This window comes from Salvelinus fontinalis, unplaced genomic scaffold, assembly GCF_029448725.1.
Source record: "Salvelinus fontinalis isolate EN_2023a unplaced genomic scaffold, ASM2944872v1 scaffold_1592, whole genome shotgun sequence".
Classification (NCBI taxonomy): domain Eukaryota; kingdom Metazoa; phylum Chordata; class Actinopteri; order Salmoniformes; family Salmonidae; genus Salvelinus; species Salvelinus fontinalis.
In genome coordinates, this window is record NW_026601801.1 from 1,473 (window position 1) to 22,047 (window position 20,575).

Genomic DNA, 20,575 nt, shown 5'->3' on the forward strand with positions numbered 1-20,575 from the left:
ATATACTTAAGTAGCAAAAGTAGAAATCCTTTCAAATTCATTATATTAAGCAAACCAGATCAGATGTATGGAGTAAAAAGTACATTATTTTCTTTAGGAATGTAGTGAAGTGAAAGATGTCGAATATATTAATAGTAAAGTAAAGATACCCCCAAAAATGACTTGAGTAGTACTTTCACATAGTTTTACTTTAGTTCTTTACACCACTGGATAATGGCCGACATCGAAACTCTCATTGGGTTAATGAGGCAACTAGTCACACCTGTGACAGGTCCTTTAAAAGGAGAGGTGGAAGAAGTAGACCATAACTCAGAGACAACTAGTGACTCCCTTGGAAGAGTGCAGAAGGTGAGATTGTGACATTATTTAATAGACTAGCGGCCCCTTTAAATGGCACCTTAATCTTATGTGTCCGCGGTCAAATGTAGTGCACTATATAGGTCCCCATTTTGTGGAGTGACCCCCCCCCCCCTGAAATTAAGAGCATAGACTAACAGTTACCTTTGCAGTAAATGGGTAGTCTCTGACTAGATCTAGGATGATTCCCTATGTAGTGCACTGTGGGCCTTCGTCCAAGGTGGTTCACTACAAACGGAATGAGGAGCCATTTGGAAAGGATCCATATTCCTGTGTGCCAGGCTTATCTTTCGTATGTGGTTGAAGAGATGATACCGGAGTTTTGGCAATAGCTTAGTAGTGCCGTGTTGCCCGTACTCGGTTCTTGGGGTCCTCTGGACTGGGTGTAGGAAATGCTGCCTCAGCCGTTGTTTAAGTTTGGTACTTAACACAGGGTTTCCATAACTTCTCCTCTAGTACCAACAGCCATTCCAGATTTAAAATGCTCTCTTTCTCTCTCAGGAGACTATCACAATGGTGATATTGACCATCATTCTGCTTGTCAACACAGCTTTTGCTCTGGGAGGTAAGAGTGACATACCTCACACTTACTCACCAACATTTTAATAAAACATTAGTGGGTGTTGCTCTGTCCTATTCACACACGTAGGTATTAATGTTTCTTTTCATAACCCGTTGTCCCTTGGACACCCTCTGAGAGGGCAACCATTATCAACTGTGACACTGGAGAATTTAAGGTTTTGTTTTGCTCAAGGGCACAGACAGATATTTCAACTTGTCATCTCAGGGATAAAAACTAGCAACCTGTCAGTTACTGGCCCAACTCTCTAACTGCTAGTCTACCTGCCACTCCTCGAGTTCCAGAGATGTATATTGGTGTCTAGATGCTGGCCTGAGGTATTCTGATATGAACTGTTTCATACATTCAACTGGATGTATGATTGGATTGTCTAGCAACTATCAGGAAATAACACTGATACAATTTACCCCCACTTTCAGTCTTTGTTTCATTAGCTGTTATACAAAAGACAGAAATGGAATTTTGCCTGCATAGGGCTTTTAAAAAAGTAGCAGAATTTCAGTATTTAGCTAGTTAGTACGTAGGTTTCTTCTGAAGTGGAACCCTAATCCGTATAAACTACTTCTGACTAGGGTGAGTAGGGTCCCAAATGGGACGCAAACCAAGATTCTGGGATGTATGTCCAGCAATGTATATTATGTCCATACATTTTGTCCACATTACAATGTTTGTTACCTGTGTCCAGATGCTACGATACGACCCAAGACCCCATGTGAACGTGCTAGAGATGCCGCGACACATGGCCCAATTGGAGCCTACATCCCAACGTGTGACGCGGCAGGACAATACACCCCTAAGCAATGTTGGGGCTCTGCAGGTGAACACGGACGCACATACACACTAAATTCTCCAATTCAGTTGAATGTGACACTTCAATGTTTTAGTGTAATATGTCTATTGTTTATGGAACATGTCTATTTCTGGTAGGTTACTGTTGGTGTGTGACTAGTACCGGACAGAAGATCCAGGGTACTGAGACTCCACCAGGCACTGCTCCAATCAACTGCTAGCTACTGTTCCACCAAGGTGTATATACATACTCATTCACTAAATGTTACTACTTTGCAGCTGATTCTGGATGTTAATGTTATGTCTGTAATTGTAGGTGAAAGGCGTTGGAATGAAGGCATTGGAAAGAAGACGTTGAAATGATTGACAGTTGTCTTTACTGTACTACAGGAACTGATTCACATCCCATATAAACAGATTAAATGGTTGAATTACTTACTTTATTGTTGGTGTGATAAATTGTTCAGGATATCTGAACCAATCCATTTCTGGGAAATAGAGGAAGAAGGACTGTAATGGTGACTGTATTACCACTACATTGGCGGTTACAGGACAATAAGGCAATGAAAAACCACGTGACCATGGAGTAATTGGGCTTCTCCAAGCTCTGATGCTGGTGATGGTCATTAGTAGTCTACCACACTTGTTAACTGCCTGGTTCTCAGCACTCTATTGTCCCTCTAATCACTCTGACTTCATTGCAAATGTAATTTGAAAATCTAAATCACTTCATGAGTTCATGTTGGCCAACATTTCTATAAGCTATGCAATTGGGTGAGAACAGCCTGATGGCTTCTATTAAAAAGAGGAGGATCCCATCAGCTTCTACATGCTAAAAATACTATATCAACAGTACCAGGCAAGTTTTAACACACCTACTTATTCCAGGATTTTCAGTTATAATATTTTCTACATTGTGGAATAGTCAATTATGGAATCATATCTTAAACAAATCAAACTATATTGAGATTCTTCAAAGTAGCCACCCTTTGCCTTTACAGCTTTGTACACTCCTAGCATTCTCTCAACCAGATTCGTGAGGTGGTCACCTGGAATGCATTTCAATTAACTCAACATTTATTTGACACATGCTAATTTTAGTGTGTAGCAATGCTAGTTCCGACAGTGTAGTATCTATCAATTCCCCAACTACCTAATACACATATCTAAAGGTGTGAATATGTACATATAAGTATATGGACAAGGTGTAAAATACACGTGATAAAAGTAATGTAAACAGAGGCATTGTTTAAAGTGTCCAGTGTTTGGGTCTCAATGTAGGCAGCAGCCTCTGAGTTAGTGATTGCTGTTGAGCAGTCTGATGGCCTTGCAATAGAAGCTGTTTTTCAGTCTCTCGGTCCAAGCTTAGATGCACCTATACTGACCTTGCCTTCTGGATGGTAGCTGTGTGAACAGGCAGTGGCTCGGATGGTTGATGTCCTTGATCTTTTTGGCCTTCCTGTGACATCGGGTGTTGTAGGTGTCATGGAGGATAGGTAATTTGGCCCCGGTGATGTGTTGTGCAGACCGCATCACCCTGTGGATAGCCTTGCGGTTGAGGGCGGTGTAGTTGCCGTACCAGGCTGTGATACAGCCCGACAGGATGCTCTCGATGGTGCGTGACGTTGGTGTACGTTTATCATATTTCTACAGGGACAGAGCACATTAATCAACGTTTCAGTAAAAGTGACGGTTTTAGCCAGCTGGCTAATTTTCAACCGCAGTCCCTGGGCAGGTTATTAAAAACAATTAGAATATAGAAAATCATTGAGCAGTGAGCACACGCAGAGCAACATAGGGCAAGACATAGCATACAGACAAGCAACATAGGATAAGCAAGATGTAGCATTCAGACAGCAGCAACAGAACAAAAAAGCAGCAAGACAAAATTCATAAAAGCAAAAAATTGTTTCCACACCTCACAAGCTTAGGGTCTTAATAGTTAGTGGGTACAACATCTCCAATGCACTTCCTTATAAATTCACTCACATAGTCAGCATATAGGTCAATGTTATTCTCTGAAGCTGACCGGAACATATTCCAGTCCGCGTGATCAAAACAATCTTGAAGCGTGGCTTCCGATTGGTCAGACCAGCTTTGACTGGTTCTCGCCACTGCTGCATTCTGTTTGAGTTTCTGCCTATAACACGGTAGGAGCAAGATGGTCGGAGTTGCCGAAGGGAGGGCGGGAGAGGGCTATGTATGCATTGCGGAAGTTAGAGTAGCAGTGGTCGAAGGTAATTGAATATGCTGGTTGAATTTAGGTAGCCTTGTTCTCAAATCTGCTTTGTTAAAATAGCCAGCTACAATAAATGCAGCCTCAGGATGAACGGTTTCCATTTAGTATAGAGTCCAGTGAAGTTCCTTGATGGCTGTCTTGGTGTTTGCTTGAGGGGGAATGTACATAGCTGTGACTATAACTGACGAGAATTCTCTTGGTAGGTAAAATGGCAGCCATTTGATTGTATGGAATCCTAGGTCGAGTGAGCAGAAGGACTTGAGTTCCTGTATGTTGTTCTGATTACACCATGAGTCGTTAATCATGAAGCATACACCCCCGCCCTTCCTCTTCCCAGAGAGGTGTTTATCTCTGTCGGCCCGATGCTAGGAGTTGTCACGTTCTGACCATAGTTCTTTTGTATTTTCTTTGATTTAGTGTGGTCAGGGCGTGAGTTGGGTGGGTATAGTCTAGTTTTTCTGTTTCTATGTGGGGTTTCTTGTTTGGCCTGATATGGTTCTCAATCAGAGGCAGGTGTTAGTCATTGTCTCTGATTGGGAACCATATTTAGGTAGCCTGTTTTCTGTTGGATTTGTGGGTGGTTGTCTTCAGTCGTTGTGTGTCTGCACCAGATAGAACTGTTTCGGTTTTCACTTTGTTGTTTTTCTATTTTGAGTTGTTCACTTCATTAAATAAGATGAACAATTACCACGTTGCGCATTGGTCCTCTGATCCTTCAAACTTCTCCTCCTCAGACGAGGAGGAAGACGACAACCACGTCTACTGAGCCTGACCAGGTGGCCGCTTTGCTGTTTTTGGGTCGTCTACTGGAATTAGATCCATTGTCCTGGGTGGTGGTCCGAACAGACGTTCCGGTTCGGGAAAGTATTATTCTTGGTCGTAGTTTTGATACGTTGACGTTGCTCTTATATCCAATAGTTCTTCCCGGCTGAATGTAATGAGACTATAGATTTCCTGGTGTAACAATAGAAGAAATAATACATTACAAAACAATACTGCATAGTTTCCTAAGAACTCGAAGCGAGGCGACCATCTCCATCGGCGCCATCTTCACAGGTGCGCCTTTTTCATTTGTGGAATTACTGTCCTCCTTAATGTGTTTGAGCCAATCTGTATGTGTTGTGACATGGTAGGGGTGGTATACAGAAGATAGCCCTATTTGTTAACCTCTCTAGCGCAGGCCCTCGACAACATTCTGCTGAAAAGGCAGCGTGCGAAATTCAAATATAATTTTTAGAAATACGTAACTTTCACACATTAACAAGTCCAATACAGCAAATGAAAGATAAACATCTTGTTAATCTCCCCATCGTGTCTGATTTCAAAAAGACTTTACAGCGAAAGCACAACATATGATTATTTTTATGACATATGACCATTTTTCCAGCAAAAGATAGGCGTCACAAAAAGCAGAAATATAGATAAAATTATTCACTAACCTTTGATCTTCATCAGATGACACTCATAGGACATCATGTTACACAATACATGTATGTTTTGTTCGATAATGTGCATATTTATATAGAAAAATCTCAGTTTACATTGGCGCGCTACGTGCAGTAATGTTTTGATTCCAAAACATCCGGTGATTTTGCAGATAGTCACACAATTTCACAGAAATACTCATAATAAACATTGATAAAAGATACAAGTGTTTTTCACAGAATTAAATATATACTTGTCCTTAATGCAACCGCTGTGTCAGATTTCAAAAAAACTTTACGGAAAAAGCATAATCTTGAGTACGGCGCTCAGAGCCCAATCCAGCCAAAGAAATATCCGCCATATTGGAGTCAACAGAAGTTAGAAATAACATTATAAATATTCACTTACCTTTGATGATCTTCATCAGAATGCACTCCCAGGAATCCCAGTTCGACAATAAATGACTGATTTGTTCCATAAAGTCCATCATTTATGTCCAAATAGCCACCTGTTGTTAGCGTGTTCAGCCCAGTAATCCATCTTCATGGGGCGCGAACACTACGTCCAGACAAAAACTCAAAGTTCCGTTACAGGTCGTAGAAACATGTCAAACGATGTATGGAATCAATCTTTATTGAAGTTTTATGTTAAAAACATCCTAATGTTCCAACCGGAGAATTCCATTGTCTGTAGAAAAGCACTGTAACGAGAGCTAACTCTGTCGGGACCGCGTGTCACGAGCGTGAGACACTCTGCCAGACCATGACTCATTCAGCTCCCATTCCCCCCTCCTTTATAGCAGAAGCCTGAAACAAGTTTCTAAAGACGGTTGACATCTAGTGGAAGCCTTAGGAAGTGCAACTTGACCCCATAGACACTGTGTATTCGGTAGGCCAAGCTTTGAAAAACTACAAACCTCAGATTTCCCACTTCCTTGTTGGATTTATATCAGGTTTTCGCCTGCCGTATGAGTTCTGTCATACTCACAGACATCATTCAAACTGTTTTAGAAACTTCAGAGTGTTTCCTATCCAATAGTAATAATAATATGCATATATTAGCATCTGGGACTGAGTAGGAGGCAGTTCACTCTGGGCATGCTGTTCATCCAAAAGTGAAAATGCTGCCCCCTATCCCAAACGGGTTTTAACCTGTTTGGCGTGCAAGCCTGACGTCGGTACATTTATGACAACAGCCACTTCAAGTGCAGGGCGCGAAATTCAAAAGATATTTTTTTTTAATATTTAACTTTCACACATTAACAAGTCCAATACAGCATATGAAAGGTACACATCTCGTGAATCCAGCCAACATGTCCGATTTTTAAAATGTTTTACAGGGAAGACAAAATATGTAAATCTATTAGCTAACCACGTTAGCAAAAGACTCCACTTTTATTACTCCATCAGTTTTTGACTCCATCAGTAGCTATCACAAATTCGGCCAAATAAAGGTATAAATAGCCACTAACCAAGAAACAACATCAGATGACAGTCTGATAACATATTTATTGTATAGCATATGTTTTTTTTTCGAAAAATGTGCATATTTCAGGTATAAATCATAGTTTACATTGCAGCTACAGTCAGAAATTGCACCGAAAGCAGACAGAAATTACAGACACCAACGCCAAATAACTAAATACTCATCATAAAACATTTCTGAAAAATACATAGTGTACAGCAATTGAAAGACAGGCATCTTGTGATTCCAGACAATATTTCCGATGTATCAAGTGTTTTACAGCGAAAACACAATATAGCGTTATATTAGCGTAGCCACAATAGCCAGAAACACTTGGGCGCCGACAACCAGTTCACATGCATGACAGATATTAGAAATAGCATCATAAAATGTTTCTTACTTTTGGTGATCTTCCGTCAGAATGTTGGACAAGGAGTCCTTTGTCCAGAACAGTCGTTGTTTGGATCTGGAACGTCAAATTTCCCTCTTGATTTAGCATGGGCACTTGCCAAGTGGCACGGATCTCTCCAAAATCAACAAAGTCAGAGAACGGAACACGGCAAAACTCCCGAAAAAATTTCAATAATCTGATTAAACTGTATTGAAAAAACATATTTTACGATGATATGGTCACATGTATCAAATAAAATCTAAACCGGAGATGTTAGTCGTCCATAACGACAGCTAAACAGAAGGCAAATCCATGTCCTCTTTCGCGCGCTCCAGAAACAGGAAATGGACGGTCACGTCATACAAAGAGCTTTAATTCCACCTCAGACCAAGATAGACACGAAATTTCTTCTCTCACCGCCTCTTGAAAACCAGGGGAAGGTGTATGAAGTGTACGTAGACTCTTACGTTCATTGCCCATGTACAGGCATGAAGTTGAACAGAGCATCGATTTTTGACATTCCACTTCCTGGTCAGGAAATGTGCTGCAGAAGGAGTTCTGTTTCACTCACAGAAATAATTCAAACGGTTTTAGAAACTAGAGAGTGTTTTCTATCCAATAGTAATAATAATATGCATATTGTATGAGCAAGAATTGAGTACGATGCCGTTTGAAATGGACACATTTTATCAGGCTACTCAATACTACCCCTTGCAGCCATAACAGGTTTTAAACACACTGTCCACGTGATACCCTAACCCCACATGGAACAGTAGATCCTCACCCATACAGCAGCTTTAAATAATGTAATGATTAACTCCACAACGTGTCTCTGGGAGCACTGGTATTCAGCTAGCAAGACGCTAACATCCCCATGTCAATCCAAAGTAACGTTGGACCCATGATGGATTTCAGTAGCCCTCCAGTGTAATTGCTTACTCTTACACGCTGCGCATGTACAATCCCATAACTGCTTGCACACCTTATTTATGAATCTGGACAGTGCCATCTAGTGGATATAAATGAATACAACTATGCCATTTAACCACCTGGCTACATTTGTATTACAACTAAAGTGGCCAAATAGGCTGTACACTCATTGTAAAGAGGTTAACTGGCATGCACATGCAGCGCATGAGTTTCACGTTTGGGGAAGATCATTTTCACCACAAAAAAATAATTTTATAACAAAAGCATTAAATGCATAATCATACTATGGGGTTGTCTGAGTCCTATTGGGTGGACTGAGTCCTAGTGTGTTAGCTGAGAACTACTGCGTAGGCTGACTAGTACTGCGTGGGCTGTGTCCTAGCACGTGAGCTGAGTACTACTGCTTGGGCTTTGTCCTAAAGCAGGCCGGCAGCCTGGGAAAACAGGACACTATCATTCATCACACCTTGTCACTCTTTTGCAGTAAAATCTCATAACCCAAGGAGTTCTCTGCAGCTACCACCACAACATCTATTTTCTGTGATTCATGTTCCATTTCTGCGGTACAGTTGATAACCATGACTATGAATGCTGAGAAACCAACCTTACTGAAACACGTGTTATTCCTATCACTCTCTATTGGCCTCGGCATACTCACAGGGAGCCTCTCAGGATCCCTCGAAACTGGACCCATCTTCCTCTACTACTCTCTTCACTGCCTATGAAGATACCTTCATAGAAAATGACTCAAGTAAACGTGAAAGTCACCCAGTAAAATATTACTTGAGTAGTCTAAATGTATTCAGTTTTAAATATACTGAAGTATCAAAATTAAATGTAATTGATAAAATATACTTAAGTAGCAAAAGTAGAAATCATTTCAAATTCATTATATTAAGCAAACCAGATCAGATGGTACCATTTTCGATAGCCAGTGTCACACTCCAACACTCAGACATAATTTACAAATGAAGCATTTGTGTTTAGTGAGTGTGCCAGATCAAAGGCAGTAGATAGATGACCAGGGATGTTCTCTTGATAAGTGTGTGAATCAGACAATTTTTCTGTCCTGCTAATCATTCAAAATCTAACGAGTACTTTTGGGTGTCAGGGAAAATGTATGGAGTAAAAAGTACATTATTTTCTTTAGGAATGTAGTGAAGTGAAAGATGTCAAATATATTAATAGTAAAGTAAAGATACCCCCAAAAATGACTTGAGTAGTACTTTCACATAGTTTAACTTTAGTTCTTTACACCACTGGATAATGGCCGACATCGGAACTCTCATTGGGTTAATGAGGCAAATAGTCACACCTGTGACAGGTCCTTTAAAAGGAGAGGTGGAAGAAGTAGACCATAACTCACAGACAACAGAGAGACAACCAGTGAATCCCGTGGAAGAGTGCAGAAGGTGAGATTGTGACATTATTTAACAGACTAGCTGCCCCTTTAAATGGCACCTTAATCTTATGTGTCCCCGGTCAAATGTAATGCACTATATAGGTCCCCATTTTGTGGATGACACCCCCCCCCCCCCCCCCCCCCTCTGAAATTAAGAGCATAGATTAACAGTTACCTTTGCAGTGAATGGGTGGTTCACTACAAACGGAATGAGGAGCCATTTGGAAAGGATCCATATTCCTGTGTGCCAGGCTTATCTATCGTATGTGGTTGAAGCGATGATACCGGAGTTTTGGCAATAGCTTAGTAGTGCCGTGTTGCCCGTACTCGGTTCTTAGGGTCCTCTGGACTGGGTGTAGGAAATGCTGCCTCAGCCGTTGTTTAAGTTTGGTACTTAACACAGGGTTTCCATAACCTCTCCTCTAGTACCAACAGCCATTCCAGATTTAAAATGCTCTCTTTCTCTCTCAGGAGACTATCACAATGGCGATATTGACCATCATTCTGCTTGTCAGCACAGCTTTTGCTCTGGGAGGTGAGTTACATACCTCACACTTACTCACCAACATTTTAATGAAACACTAGTGGGTGTTGCTCTGTCCTATTCACACACGTAGGTATTAATGTTTCTTTTCATAACCCGTTGTCCCTTGGACACCCTCTGAGAGGGCAACCATTATCAACTGTGACACTGGAGAATTTAAGGTTTTGTTTTGCTCAAGGGTACAGACAGATATTTCAACTTGTCATCTCAGGGATAAAAACTAGCAACCTTTCAGTTACTGGCCCAACTCTCTAACTGCTAGTCTACCTGCCACTCCTCGAGTTCCAGAGATGTATATTGGTGTCTAGATGCTGGCCTGAGGTATTCTGATATGAACTGTTTCATACATTCAACTGGATGTATGATTGGATTGTCTAGCAACTATCAGGAAATAACACTGATACAATTTACCCCGACTTTCAGTCTTTGTTTCATCAGCTGTTATACAAAAGACAGAAATGGAATTTTGCCTGCATAGGGCTTTTAAAAAAGTAGCAGAATTTCAGTATTTAGCTAGTTAGTACGTAAGTTACTTCTGAAGTGGAACCCTAATCCGTATAAACTACTTCTGACCAGGGGGAGTAGGGTCCCAAATGGGACGCAAACCAAGATTCCGGAATGTATGTCCAGCAATGTGTATTATGTCCATACATTTTGTCCACATTACAATGTTTGTTACCTGTGTCCAGATGCTACGATACGACCCAAGACCCCATGTGAGCGTGCTAGAGATGCCGCGACACATGGCCCAATTGGAGCCTACATCCCAACGTGTGACGCCGCCGGACAATACACCCCTAAGCAATGTTGGGGCTCTGCAGGTGAACACGGACGCACATACACACTAAATTCAGTTGAATGTGACACTTCAATGTGTTAGTGTAATATGTCTACTGTTAATGGAACATGTCTATTTCTGGTAGGTTACTGTTGGTGTGTGACCAGTACCGGACAGAAGATCCAGGGTACTGAGACTCCACCAGGCACTGCTCCAATCAACTGCTAGCAACTGTTCCACCAAGGTGTATATACATACTCATTCACTAAATGTTACTACTTTGCAGCTGATTCTGGATGTTAATGTTATGTCTGTAATTGTAGGTGAAAGGCGTTGGAATGAAGACGTTGAAATTATTGACAGTTGTCTTTACTGTACTACAGGAACTGATTCACATCCCATATAAACAGATTAAATGGTTGAATTACTTACTTTATTGTTGGTGTGATAAATTGTTCAGGATATCTGAACCAATCCATTTCTGGGAAATAGAGGAAGTAGGACTGTTATGGTGACTGTATTACCACTACATTGGCGGTTACAGGACAATAAGGCAATGAAATACCACGTGACCATGGAGTAATTGGGCTTCTCCAAGCTCTGATGCTGGTGATGGTCATTAGTAGTCTACCACACTTGTTAACTGCCTGGTACTCAGCACTCTATTGTCCCTCTAATCACTCTGACATCATTGCAAATGTAATTGGAAAATCTAAATCACTTCATGAGTTCATGTTGGCCAACATTTCTATAAGCTATGCAATTGGGTGAGAACAGCCTGATGGCTTCTATTAAAAAGAGGAGGACCCCATCAGCTTCTACAGGCTAAAACTACTATATCAACAGTACCAGGCAAGTTTTAACACACCTACTTATTCCAGGGTTTTCAGTTATAATATTTTCTACATTGTGGAATAGTCAATTATGGAATCATATCTTAAACAAATCAAACTATATTGAGATTCTTCAAAGTAGCCACCCTTTGCCTTTACAGCTTTGTACACTCCTAGCATTCTCTCAACCAGATTCGTGAGGTGGTCACCTGGAATGCATTTCAATTAACTCAACATTTATTTGACACATGCTAATTTTAGTGTGTAGCAATGCTAGTTCTGACAGCGTAGTATTATCTATCAATTCCCCAACTACCTAATACACATATCTAAAGGTGTGAATATGTACATATAAGTATATGGACAAGGTGTAAAATACATGTGATAAAAGTAATGTAAACAGCGGCATTATTTAGTGGCCAGTGTTTGGGTGTCAATGTAGGCAGCAGCCTCTGAGTTAGTGATTGCTGTTGAGCAGTCTGATGGCCTTGCAATAGAAGCTGTTTTTCAGTCTCTCGGTCCAAGCTTTGATGCACCTATACTGACCTTGCCTTCTGGATGGTAGCTGTGTGAACAGGCAGTGGCTCGGGTGGTTGATGTCCTTGATCTTTTTGGCCTTCCTGTGACATCGGGTGCTGTAGGTGTCATGGAGGATAGGTAGTTTGCCCCCGTTGATGCGTTGTGCAGACCGCATCACCCTGTGGATAGCCTTGCGGTGCAGTTGCCGTACCAGGCTGTGATACAGCCCGACAGGAGGCTCTCGATGGTGCGTGACGTTGGTGTACGTTTACCATATTTTTACAGGGACAGTGCACATTAATCAACGTTTCAGTAAAAGTGACGGTTTTAGTCAGCTGGCTAATTTTCAACCGCAGTCCCTGGGCAGGTTATTAAAAACAATTACAATATAGAAAATCATTGAGCAGTGAGCACACGCAGAGCAACATAGGGCAAGACATAGCATACAGACAGAGCAACATAGAATAAGCAAGATGTAGCATTCAGACAGCAGCAACAGAACAAAAAAGCAGCAAGACAAAATTCATAAAAGCAAAAAATTGTTTCCACACCTCACAAGCTACAGACAACATGGAACGCGACAATACACAGCTAGGGATCATGTTCACAAATCTGATTGACCTTTAGCCATGTCTTCATGCATTTTGTGAAAGTGTGATTTCTGGTGCAGTTATGTGTCTGGTGGCAGTGTATTCCAGACATGGGAAGCTCTCACAGAGAAAGCGGATTTACTAAAGGTGCTTTTCCATAATTAAAGGAACTATACAGTCACATCTCATGGCAGACCTTGTGGATCTGCTGCCATATCAATCAATCAATCAATTTTATTTTATATAGCCCTTCGTACATCAGATAATATCTCGAAGTGCTGTACAGAAACCCAGCCTAAAACCCCAAACAGCTAGAATGCAGGTGTAGAAGCACGGTGGCTAGGAAAAACTCCCTAGAAAGGCCAAAACCTAGGAAGAAACCTAGAGAGGAACCAGGCTATGAGGGGTGGCCAGTCCTCTTCTGGCTGGGCCGGGTGGAGATTATAACAGAACTATGCCAAGATGTTCAAAAATGTTCTTAAGTGACAAGCATGGTCAAATAATAATCATGAATAATTTTCAGTTGGCTTTTCATAGCTGATCATTAAGAGTTGAAAAACAACAGGTCTGGGACAGGTGGCGGTTTCATAACCGCAGGCAGAACAGCTGAAACTGGAATAGCAGCAAGGCCAGGCGGACTGGGGACAGCAAGGAGTCACCACGGGCGGCAGTCCCGACGCATGGTCCTAGGGCCCAGATCCTCCGAGAGAAAGAAAGAGAGAAGGAGAAAATTAGAGTGAGCCAAGATTTTCAAAATGTTCATAAATGACAAGCATGGTCAAATAATAATCAGGAATAAATCTCAGTTGGCTTTTCATAGCCGATCATTAAGAGTTGAAAACAGCAGGTCTGGGACAGGTAGGGGTTTCGTAACCGCAGGCAGAAACAGTTGAAACTGGAATAGCAGCAAGGCCGGGCGGACTGGGGACAGCAAGGTGTCAGCATGCCCGGTAGTCCTGACGTATGGTCCTAGGGCTCAGGTTCTCAGAGAGAAAGAGAGAACGAGAGAATTAGAGAGAGCATACTTAAATTCACACAGGACACTGGATAAGACAGGAGAAGTACTCCAGGTATAACCAACTGACCCTAGCCCCCCGACACATAAACTACTGCAGCATAAATACTGGAGGCTGAGACAGGAGCGGTCAGGAGACACTGTGGCCCCATCCGAAGAAACCCCCGGACAGGGCCAAACAGGAAGGATATAACCCCACCCACTCTGCCAAAGCACAGCCCCCACACCACTAGAGGGATATCCTCAACCACCAACTTACAATCCTGAGACAAGGCCGAGTATAGCCCACAAAGGTCTCCACCACAGCACAACCAAGGGGGGGCGCCAACCCAGACAGGAAGTTCACGTCAGTAACTAAACCCACTCAAGTGACGCACCCCTCCTAGGGACGGCATGAAAGAGCACCAGCAAGCCAGTGACTCAGCCCCAGTAACAGGGTTAGAGGCAGAGAATCCCAGTGGAGAGAGGGGAACCGGCCCTGGAGAGACAGCAAGGGCGGTTCGTTGCTCCAGAGCCTTTCCGTTCACCTTCACACTCCTGGGCCAGACTACACTCAATCATATGACCTACTGAAGAGATAAGTCTTCAGTAAAGACTTAAAGGTTGAGACCGAGTCTGGGTCTCTCACATGGGTAGGCAGACTGTTCCATAAAAATGGAGATCTATAGGAGAAAGCCCTGCCTCCAGCTGTTTGCTTAGAAATTTTAGGGACAATTAGGAGGCCTGCGTCTTGTGACCGTAGCGTACGTGTAGGTATGTACGGCAGGACCAACTCGGAAAGATAGGTAGGAGCAAGCCCATGTAACGCTTTATAGGTTAACAGTAAAACCTTGAAATCAGCCCTTGCCTTAACGGGAAGCCAGTATAGGGAAGCTAGCACTGGAGTAATATGATCAAATTTCTTGGTTCTAGTCAGGATTCTAGCAGCCGTATTTAGCACTAACTGAAGTTTATTTAGTGCTTTATCCGGGTAGCCGGAAAGTAGAGCATTGCAGTAGTCTAACCTAGAAGTAACAAATGCATGGATTAATTTTTCTGCATCATTTTTGGACAGAAAATGTCTGATTTTTGCAATGTTACGTAGATGGAAAAAAGCTGTCCTTGAAACAGTCTTGATATGTTCGTCAAAAGAGAGTTTAGGGTCAAGAGTAACGCCGAGGTCCTTCACAGTTTTATTTGAGACGACTTTACAACCATCAAGATGAATTGTCAGATTTAACAGAAGATCTCTTTGTTTCTTGGGACCTAGAACAAGCATCTCTGTTTTGTCCGAGTTTAACCTGTCTAGGATCAGCGTGGCGCTAGCGGCACACCCCCCCCCCCCCCACTGAAAAACCAGTGCCGCGAAATTCAAAAAAAATATTTTTTTTAAATATTTAACTTTCACACATTAAAGTCCAATACAGCTAATGAAAGACACAGATCTTGTGAATCCAGTCAACATTTCCGATTTTTAAAATGTTTTACAGGGAAGACACAATATGTAAAGATGTACATCTATTACCTAAAAACACATTAGCATAATCCACCATCTTTTATTTGTCCACCAACACCAGTAGCCATCACCAATTCGGCTAAACTAAGATATTTATAGCCCCTAACCAACAAAAAAACTCATTAGATGACAGTCTGATAACATATTTATGGTATGGGATAGGTTTTGTTAGAAAAAAGTGCATATTTCAGGTAGATGGCATAGTTTACAATTGCACCCACCATCACAAATGGACTAGAATAATTACAATGAGCAACGTGTTTACCTAACTACTAATCATCAAACATTTCGTAAAAATACACAGCATACACGAATCGAAAGACACAGATCCTGTGAATACAGACAATATTTCAGATTTTCTAAGTGTCTTACAGCGAAAACACAATAAATTGTTATATTAGCATAGCACATAGCACATAGCAGCCCAGCATTGATTCTAGCCAAAGTGGGCGATAACGTCAACATCGCCAAAAATATATTAATTTTTTCACTAACCTTCTCAGAATTCTTCAGATGACACTCCTGTAACATCATATTACACAATCCATATAGAGTTTGATCGAAAATGTTTATATTTAGCCACCAAAATCATGGTTAGACAATGTGAAATGTAGCTCAGCTGGTCAGAAAATGTCCTTGCGCCACTTAGACAGTGATCTACTCTTATACATAAATACTCATAAACGTGACTAAAAAATATAGGGTGGACAGGGATTGATAGACAATTTAATTCTTAATACAATTGCGTTATTACATTTTTTAATTTATCCTTACTTTTCAATACAGTTTGCGCCAAGCGAAGCTACGTCAAAAAACATGGCGTCCTAAGCCACTAAAATGTTTCGACAGAAACACGATTTATCATAATAAAAATGTCCTACCTTGAGCTGTTCTTCCATCAGTATCTTGGGCAAAGGATCCTTTCTTGGGAGAAATCGTCTTTTGGTGGAAAGCTGTCCTCTTGCCATGTGGAAATGTCAACTGCGTTCGGGATGAACTGAAAAGCGTGCCCAACTTTTCACATCGTTGCAAAAATAAATGTCCCAAAATCGCACTAAACGGATATAAATTGCTATAAAACGCCTTAAATTAACTACCTTATGATGTTTTTAACTCCTAAAACGAGTGAAAAGATGACCGGAGAAATATAACAGGCTAAACTAACGCTTGGAACAGGTGCGCGCCGGTGTCCTCTAGGCTCATGACGCAGCTCCCAAAGAATGACTAGCTTCAGGGTTTTTTCATTTGTAGGGCCTGTGAACGAGCAATCGACCCCGTTGGAATCGTCATCACGTAAAGGCATCCAGGGGAAGACGTAAGAAGTGTCCGTATAGTCATAGCAACGACAGTGCCCTTTTAAATGACTTCAGAAGAGTGGCCAACATTTCTCAAATCTGACTCCATGTCAGGGAAATTGCTGTAGAATGGGCTCTGTTCCACTTAGAGACAAAATTTCAACTCCTATAGAAACTATAGACTGTTTTCTATCCAATAATAATAATAATATGCATATTGTACGATCAAGGATTTTGTGGGAAGCCGTTTAAAAAAATTGCCAAATTAGCATAAATAGTCTAAACAGCGCCCCCATCCCCAACAGGTTAAAAGTAGAAAGTTTTCAGCCATTCACTTCCTTATGTCTGAAACACAGGCTTCTAGCGAGGGCAATTTTGGGGCTTCACCATGTTTCATTGAAATGTACAGCTGTGTGTCATCCGCATAGCAGTGAAAGTTAACATTATGTTTTCGAATAACATCCCCAAGAGGTAAAATATATAGTGAAAACAATAGTGGTCCTAAAACGGAACCTTGAGGAACACCGAAATGTACAGTTGATTTGTCAGAGGACAGACCATTCACAGAGACAAACTGATATCTTTCCGACAGGTAAGATCTAAACCAGGCCAGAACTTGTCCGTGTAGACCAATTTGGGTTTCCAGTCTCTCCAAAAGAATGTGGTGATCGATGGTGTCAAAGGCAGCACTAAGGTCTAGTAGCACGAGGACAGATGCAGAGCCTCGGTCTGACGCCATTAAAAGGTCATTTACCACCTTCACAAGTGCAGTCTCAGTGCTATGATGGGGTCTAAAACCAGACTGAAGCATTTCGTATAACTTGTTTGTCTTCAGAAAGGCAGTGAGTTGCTGCGCAACAGCTTTTTCTAAAATTTTGTGTTTTCTGTTTAACAAAAATACTGAGTGGAGGGGGAGCCAGGCCATTTAGGATCTTGAATACAAGACATGCTTTGGTGTATTGCACAAGATTTTTCCAACTCAGGAGCTCATGCTTTCTGAGGATGTAACGGTGATGATGGCTATTGGGCTTCCTATCAAGCACTTTGAGAGCCTGTTTGTAGACAGACTGCATAGGTTTTAATGTTGTACTGCAAGCTTGGGCCCAACTAGTCAAGCAGTTAGTTAACCTCTACTGCTTCTCTCTCCCGGATCCGTGATCCACCCCATCAAAAAAGCTGACTAGCATAGCCTAGCCTAACGCCACAGGGATATCATATATAATTTCATGAAATCACAAGTCCAATACAGCAAATGAAAGATAAACATCTTGTGAATCCAGCCATCATTTCCGATTTTTAAAACGTTTTACAGCGAAAACACTATGTATTTCAATTAGCTAACCACAATAGCAAAAGACTCAACCGCATATTTTCACAATTTTTCTACCGCATAGGTAGCTATCACAAAACCGACCAAATAGAGATATAATTAGTCACTAACCAAGAAACAACTTCATCGGATGACAGTCTTATAACATGTTATAAAATAAATCTATGTTTTGTTTGAAAATGTGCATATTTGAGGTATAAATCATAGTTTTACATTGCAGCTTCCATCAAAAACATCACCAAAGCAGCCAGAATAGTTACAGAGAGCAACGTGAAATACCTAAATACTCATCATAAAACATTATGAAAAATACATGGTGTACAGCAAATGAAATATACACTGGTTCTTAATGCAACCGCTGTGTTAGATTTTTAAAAATAACTTTAGTACGACATACGTTTAGTACGTTATTGCGAGACAGCGCCCGCTATAAGGGCGGAGAATAGGACTCAACATTTCACACAAAAATACGAAATAACTTCATAAATTGTTTTTACTTTTTGCTGAGCTTCCATCAGAATCTTGTACAAGGAGTCCTTTGTCCAGAATAAATCGTTGTTTGGTTTTACAATGTCCTTTTCTCCTGTCGAATTAGCAACCTTAGCTAGCCAAGCGGCGCGAAGATGTCCATCTTCACCTAACGCAGAGAACGGAAAACTCAAACTCCCGATAAACGTTGAATAATCTGATAAAACTCGATTGAAAAAACATACTTTACGATGATATTATCACATGTATCAAATAAAATCATTAGCCGGAGATATTAGCCGTGTATACCGAACGCTTTTCAGAAGGCAATCTCTCTAGTAAAATGACCTGTTTTTTTTTACAGTTAAAGCATCTATCTCCCCCTTTCTTCTGACCGTCTCTATCCACTTTTGTCGACTTTCTCCCTTTCTCTACCACTATTATCCCTCCCTCGGCTCCAGCAGGCTCCACATATGGTGTTGGTGGTTGTGCGGGCAGCACCTGCTGCCGTCTCCTCACCACCACTATTTCATCATCAGGATTATCTCTCCACGCCCGATCGGCCAGAGAGGGATGCAATTTAGGCTTATGGAGAGCCTCCTGAGGAGCCGTGGGAATCCTCGTTTTCTGTTCCCGACAACCTACTTCTTTTTTCTTTTCTCCCTTAGCTCTCTTCCTCGCCTCGGCTAACCATACCCTTGCTGTATCAAGCCCCTCTGCCCGTTGTTTATCTGCCTTGTCTCCACAAACCCTATTTATTTGTTTAATCATTGATTCCAGTTTTTCTTTATTTAAACGTCCGTCAAATTCATACTTTTTCCTCCATTTTAAACAGAATGCAATGTTCCTTTTGTCTTTCTGTTCCATATAACGATAATCTCCCGTCCATTCCGGGACCTCCTTGGATGATTTACTACCCATGTTTAATAAATCCTTGCCGCTCCTAGTAGCTATGGTCTTTATCACTATCTGTATATGTATTTCTATGATCTATGTATGTGCTGTTTTTACCGTTAGTTTTTACTTCAATTATTTTGCTTGTTCTCCCGTTTGGAAACTTTATCTATAGCGTTGCATTTGTTGGACATTAAATCTTACCCGTACAAATATAAGCTATTTCCCCGGGGGCGTAAAGTCCCAGTTAATTAATAACCTATTATTTTGTGTCATAGGACTTTTAAAGTTAATATCTCGTATCTTACTCCGCTATATTAGGTTTCCCTCACTCCTGGAACCTCTTGTCTATAGATTTGGCTTTTATCTCAGATTTATAGATTTTGGTTTCCCTCTCCTCCTTTTTTGATACTTCTTTCAGTATTGAATAAGTGCAGTCATTTTGTCTGAACAGAACCACCCTTCCTTCTCACAAAGCCTAGTTTATATCCTCACCTATTTTAATATATCTACCGCTCCGTTTCATAGTCAGACTAGCTATGCTAGTCAGCTTTTTTGATGGGGTGGATCACGGATCCGGGAGAGAGAAGCGGTAGAGGTTAACTTCTTGCGAATATAGGGGGTGCTGTTTCGACTTAGCATTAATTCGACTCCAGATTAAACTGCCTAGAACTCAATTCTTTCTCGTACAATATGCATATTATTGTTATTTTTGGATAGAAAACACTCTCTAGTTTCTATAACCGTTGGAATTATGTCTCTGAGTGGAACAGAACTCATTCTACAGCACTTTTCCTGCCAGGGAGTGAGATTTCAGAAATCTTGGCCTCTGGTCCCAGGTCAGTTTTTAAGTCCCTGTTAATCCTATGAGGATACAAACACTGCCTACGCCTTCCTCTAGATGTCAGTAAGTGGTGACAATTTGAATGGAGTCGATTGCGCAATCAGGGCCTGTATAAAACACCAAAGACCGGAAGGAGCTTCCTTTTGTTCCCTGCGCTCGACTCACGATGGACGTCGGACTGGCCTCTTTCCAAGCCTTGGTTTAGCCAGTAATATATCGCCGGTCATGTTTTTACTCGTTATAGGTGTTAAAAACATCATATGGTAGTTAATTTAAACCGTTTTATAGCAATTTATATCCGTTTAGTGCGATTTTGAGCCATTTCTTTGTGACGCCCTTCCAAGAACCAGGCACTTTTCCTGTACATACCGAACGTTAGTGGCCATTTCATCA

The 20,575-nt window shown here is 41.3% G+C and overlaps 1 protein-coding gene across 2 annotated transcripts; it reads left to right on the forward strand.

The window, feature by feature from the left end:
* The first annotated feature begins 322 nt into the window (after positions 1-322).
* Positions 323-11,335, forward strand: LOC129849633 (equistatin-like). 2 transcript variants are annotated; one of them, XM_055916464.1, is made up of 5 exons: positions 323-348; positions 10,049-10,112; positions 10,811-10,942; positions 11,045-11,143; positions 11,223-11,335. In XM_055916464.1, the coding sequence occupies exons 2-4, from the start codon at positions 10,061-10,063 to the stop codon at positions 11,125-11,127; spliced, it is 267 nt and encodes an 88-aa protein (XP_055772439.1). In that variant the 5' UTR covers positions 323-348; positions 10,049-10,060; the 3' UTR covers positions 11,128-11,143; positions 11,223-11,335. The 2 variants fall into 2 exon arrangements, with proteins under 2 accessions (XP_055772439.1, XP_055772438.1); XM_055916463.1 differs by lacking the exon at positions 323-348 and adding an exon at positions 9,503-9,587.
* The last annotated feature ends 9,240 nt before the right edge of the window (positions 11,336-20,575 follow it).

Excerpts from the sequence above, each read along its gene's own strand:
- LOC129849633 (XM_055916464.1), top strand. The coding sequence starts at position 10,061 with ATGGCGATATTGACCATCATTCTGCTTGTCAGCACAGCTTTTGCTCTG. Across the intron at positions 10,113-10,810 it reads CACAGCTTTTGCTCTGGGAG|ATGCTACGATACGACCCAAG; the intron begins GTGAGTTACATA and ends ACCTGTGTCCAG. Across the intron at positions 10,943-11,044 it reads GCAATGTTGGGGCTCTGCAG|GTTACTGTTGGTGTGTGACC; the intron begins GTGAACACGGAC and ends TATTTCTGGTAG.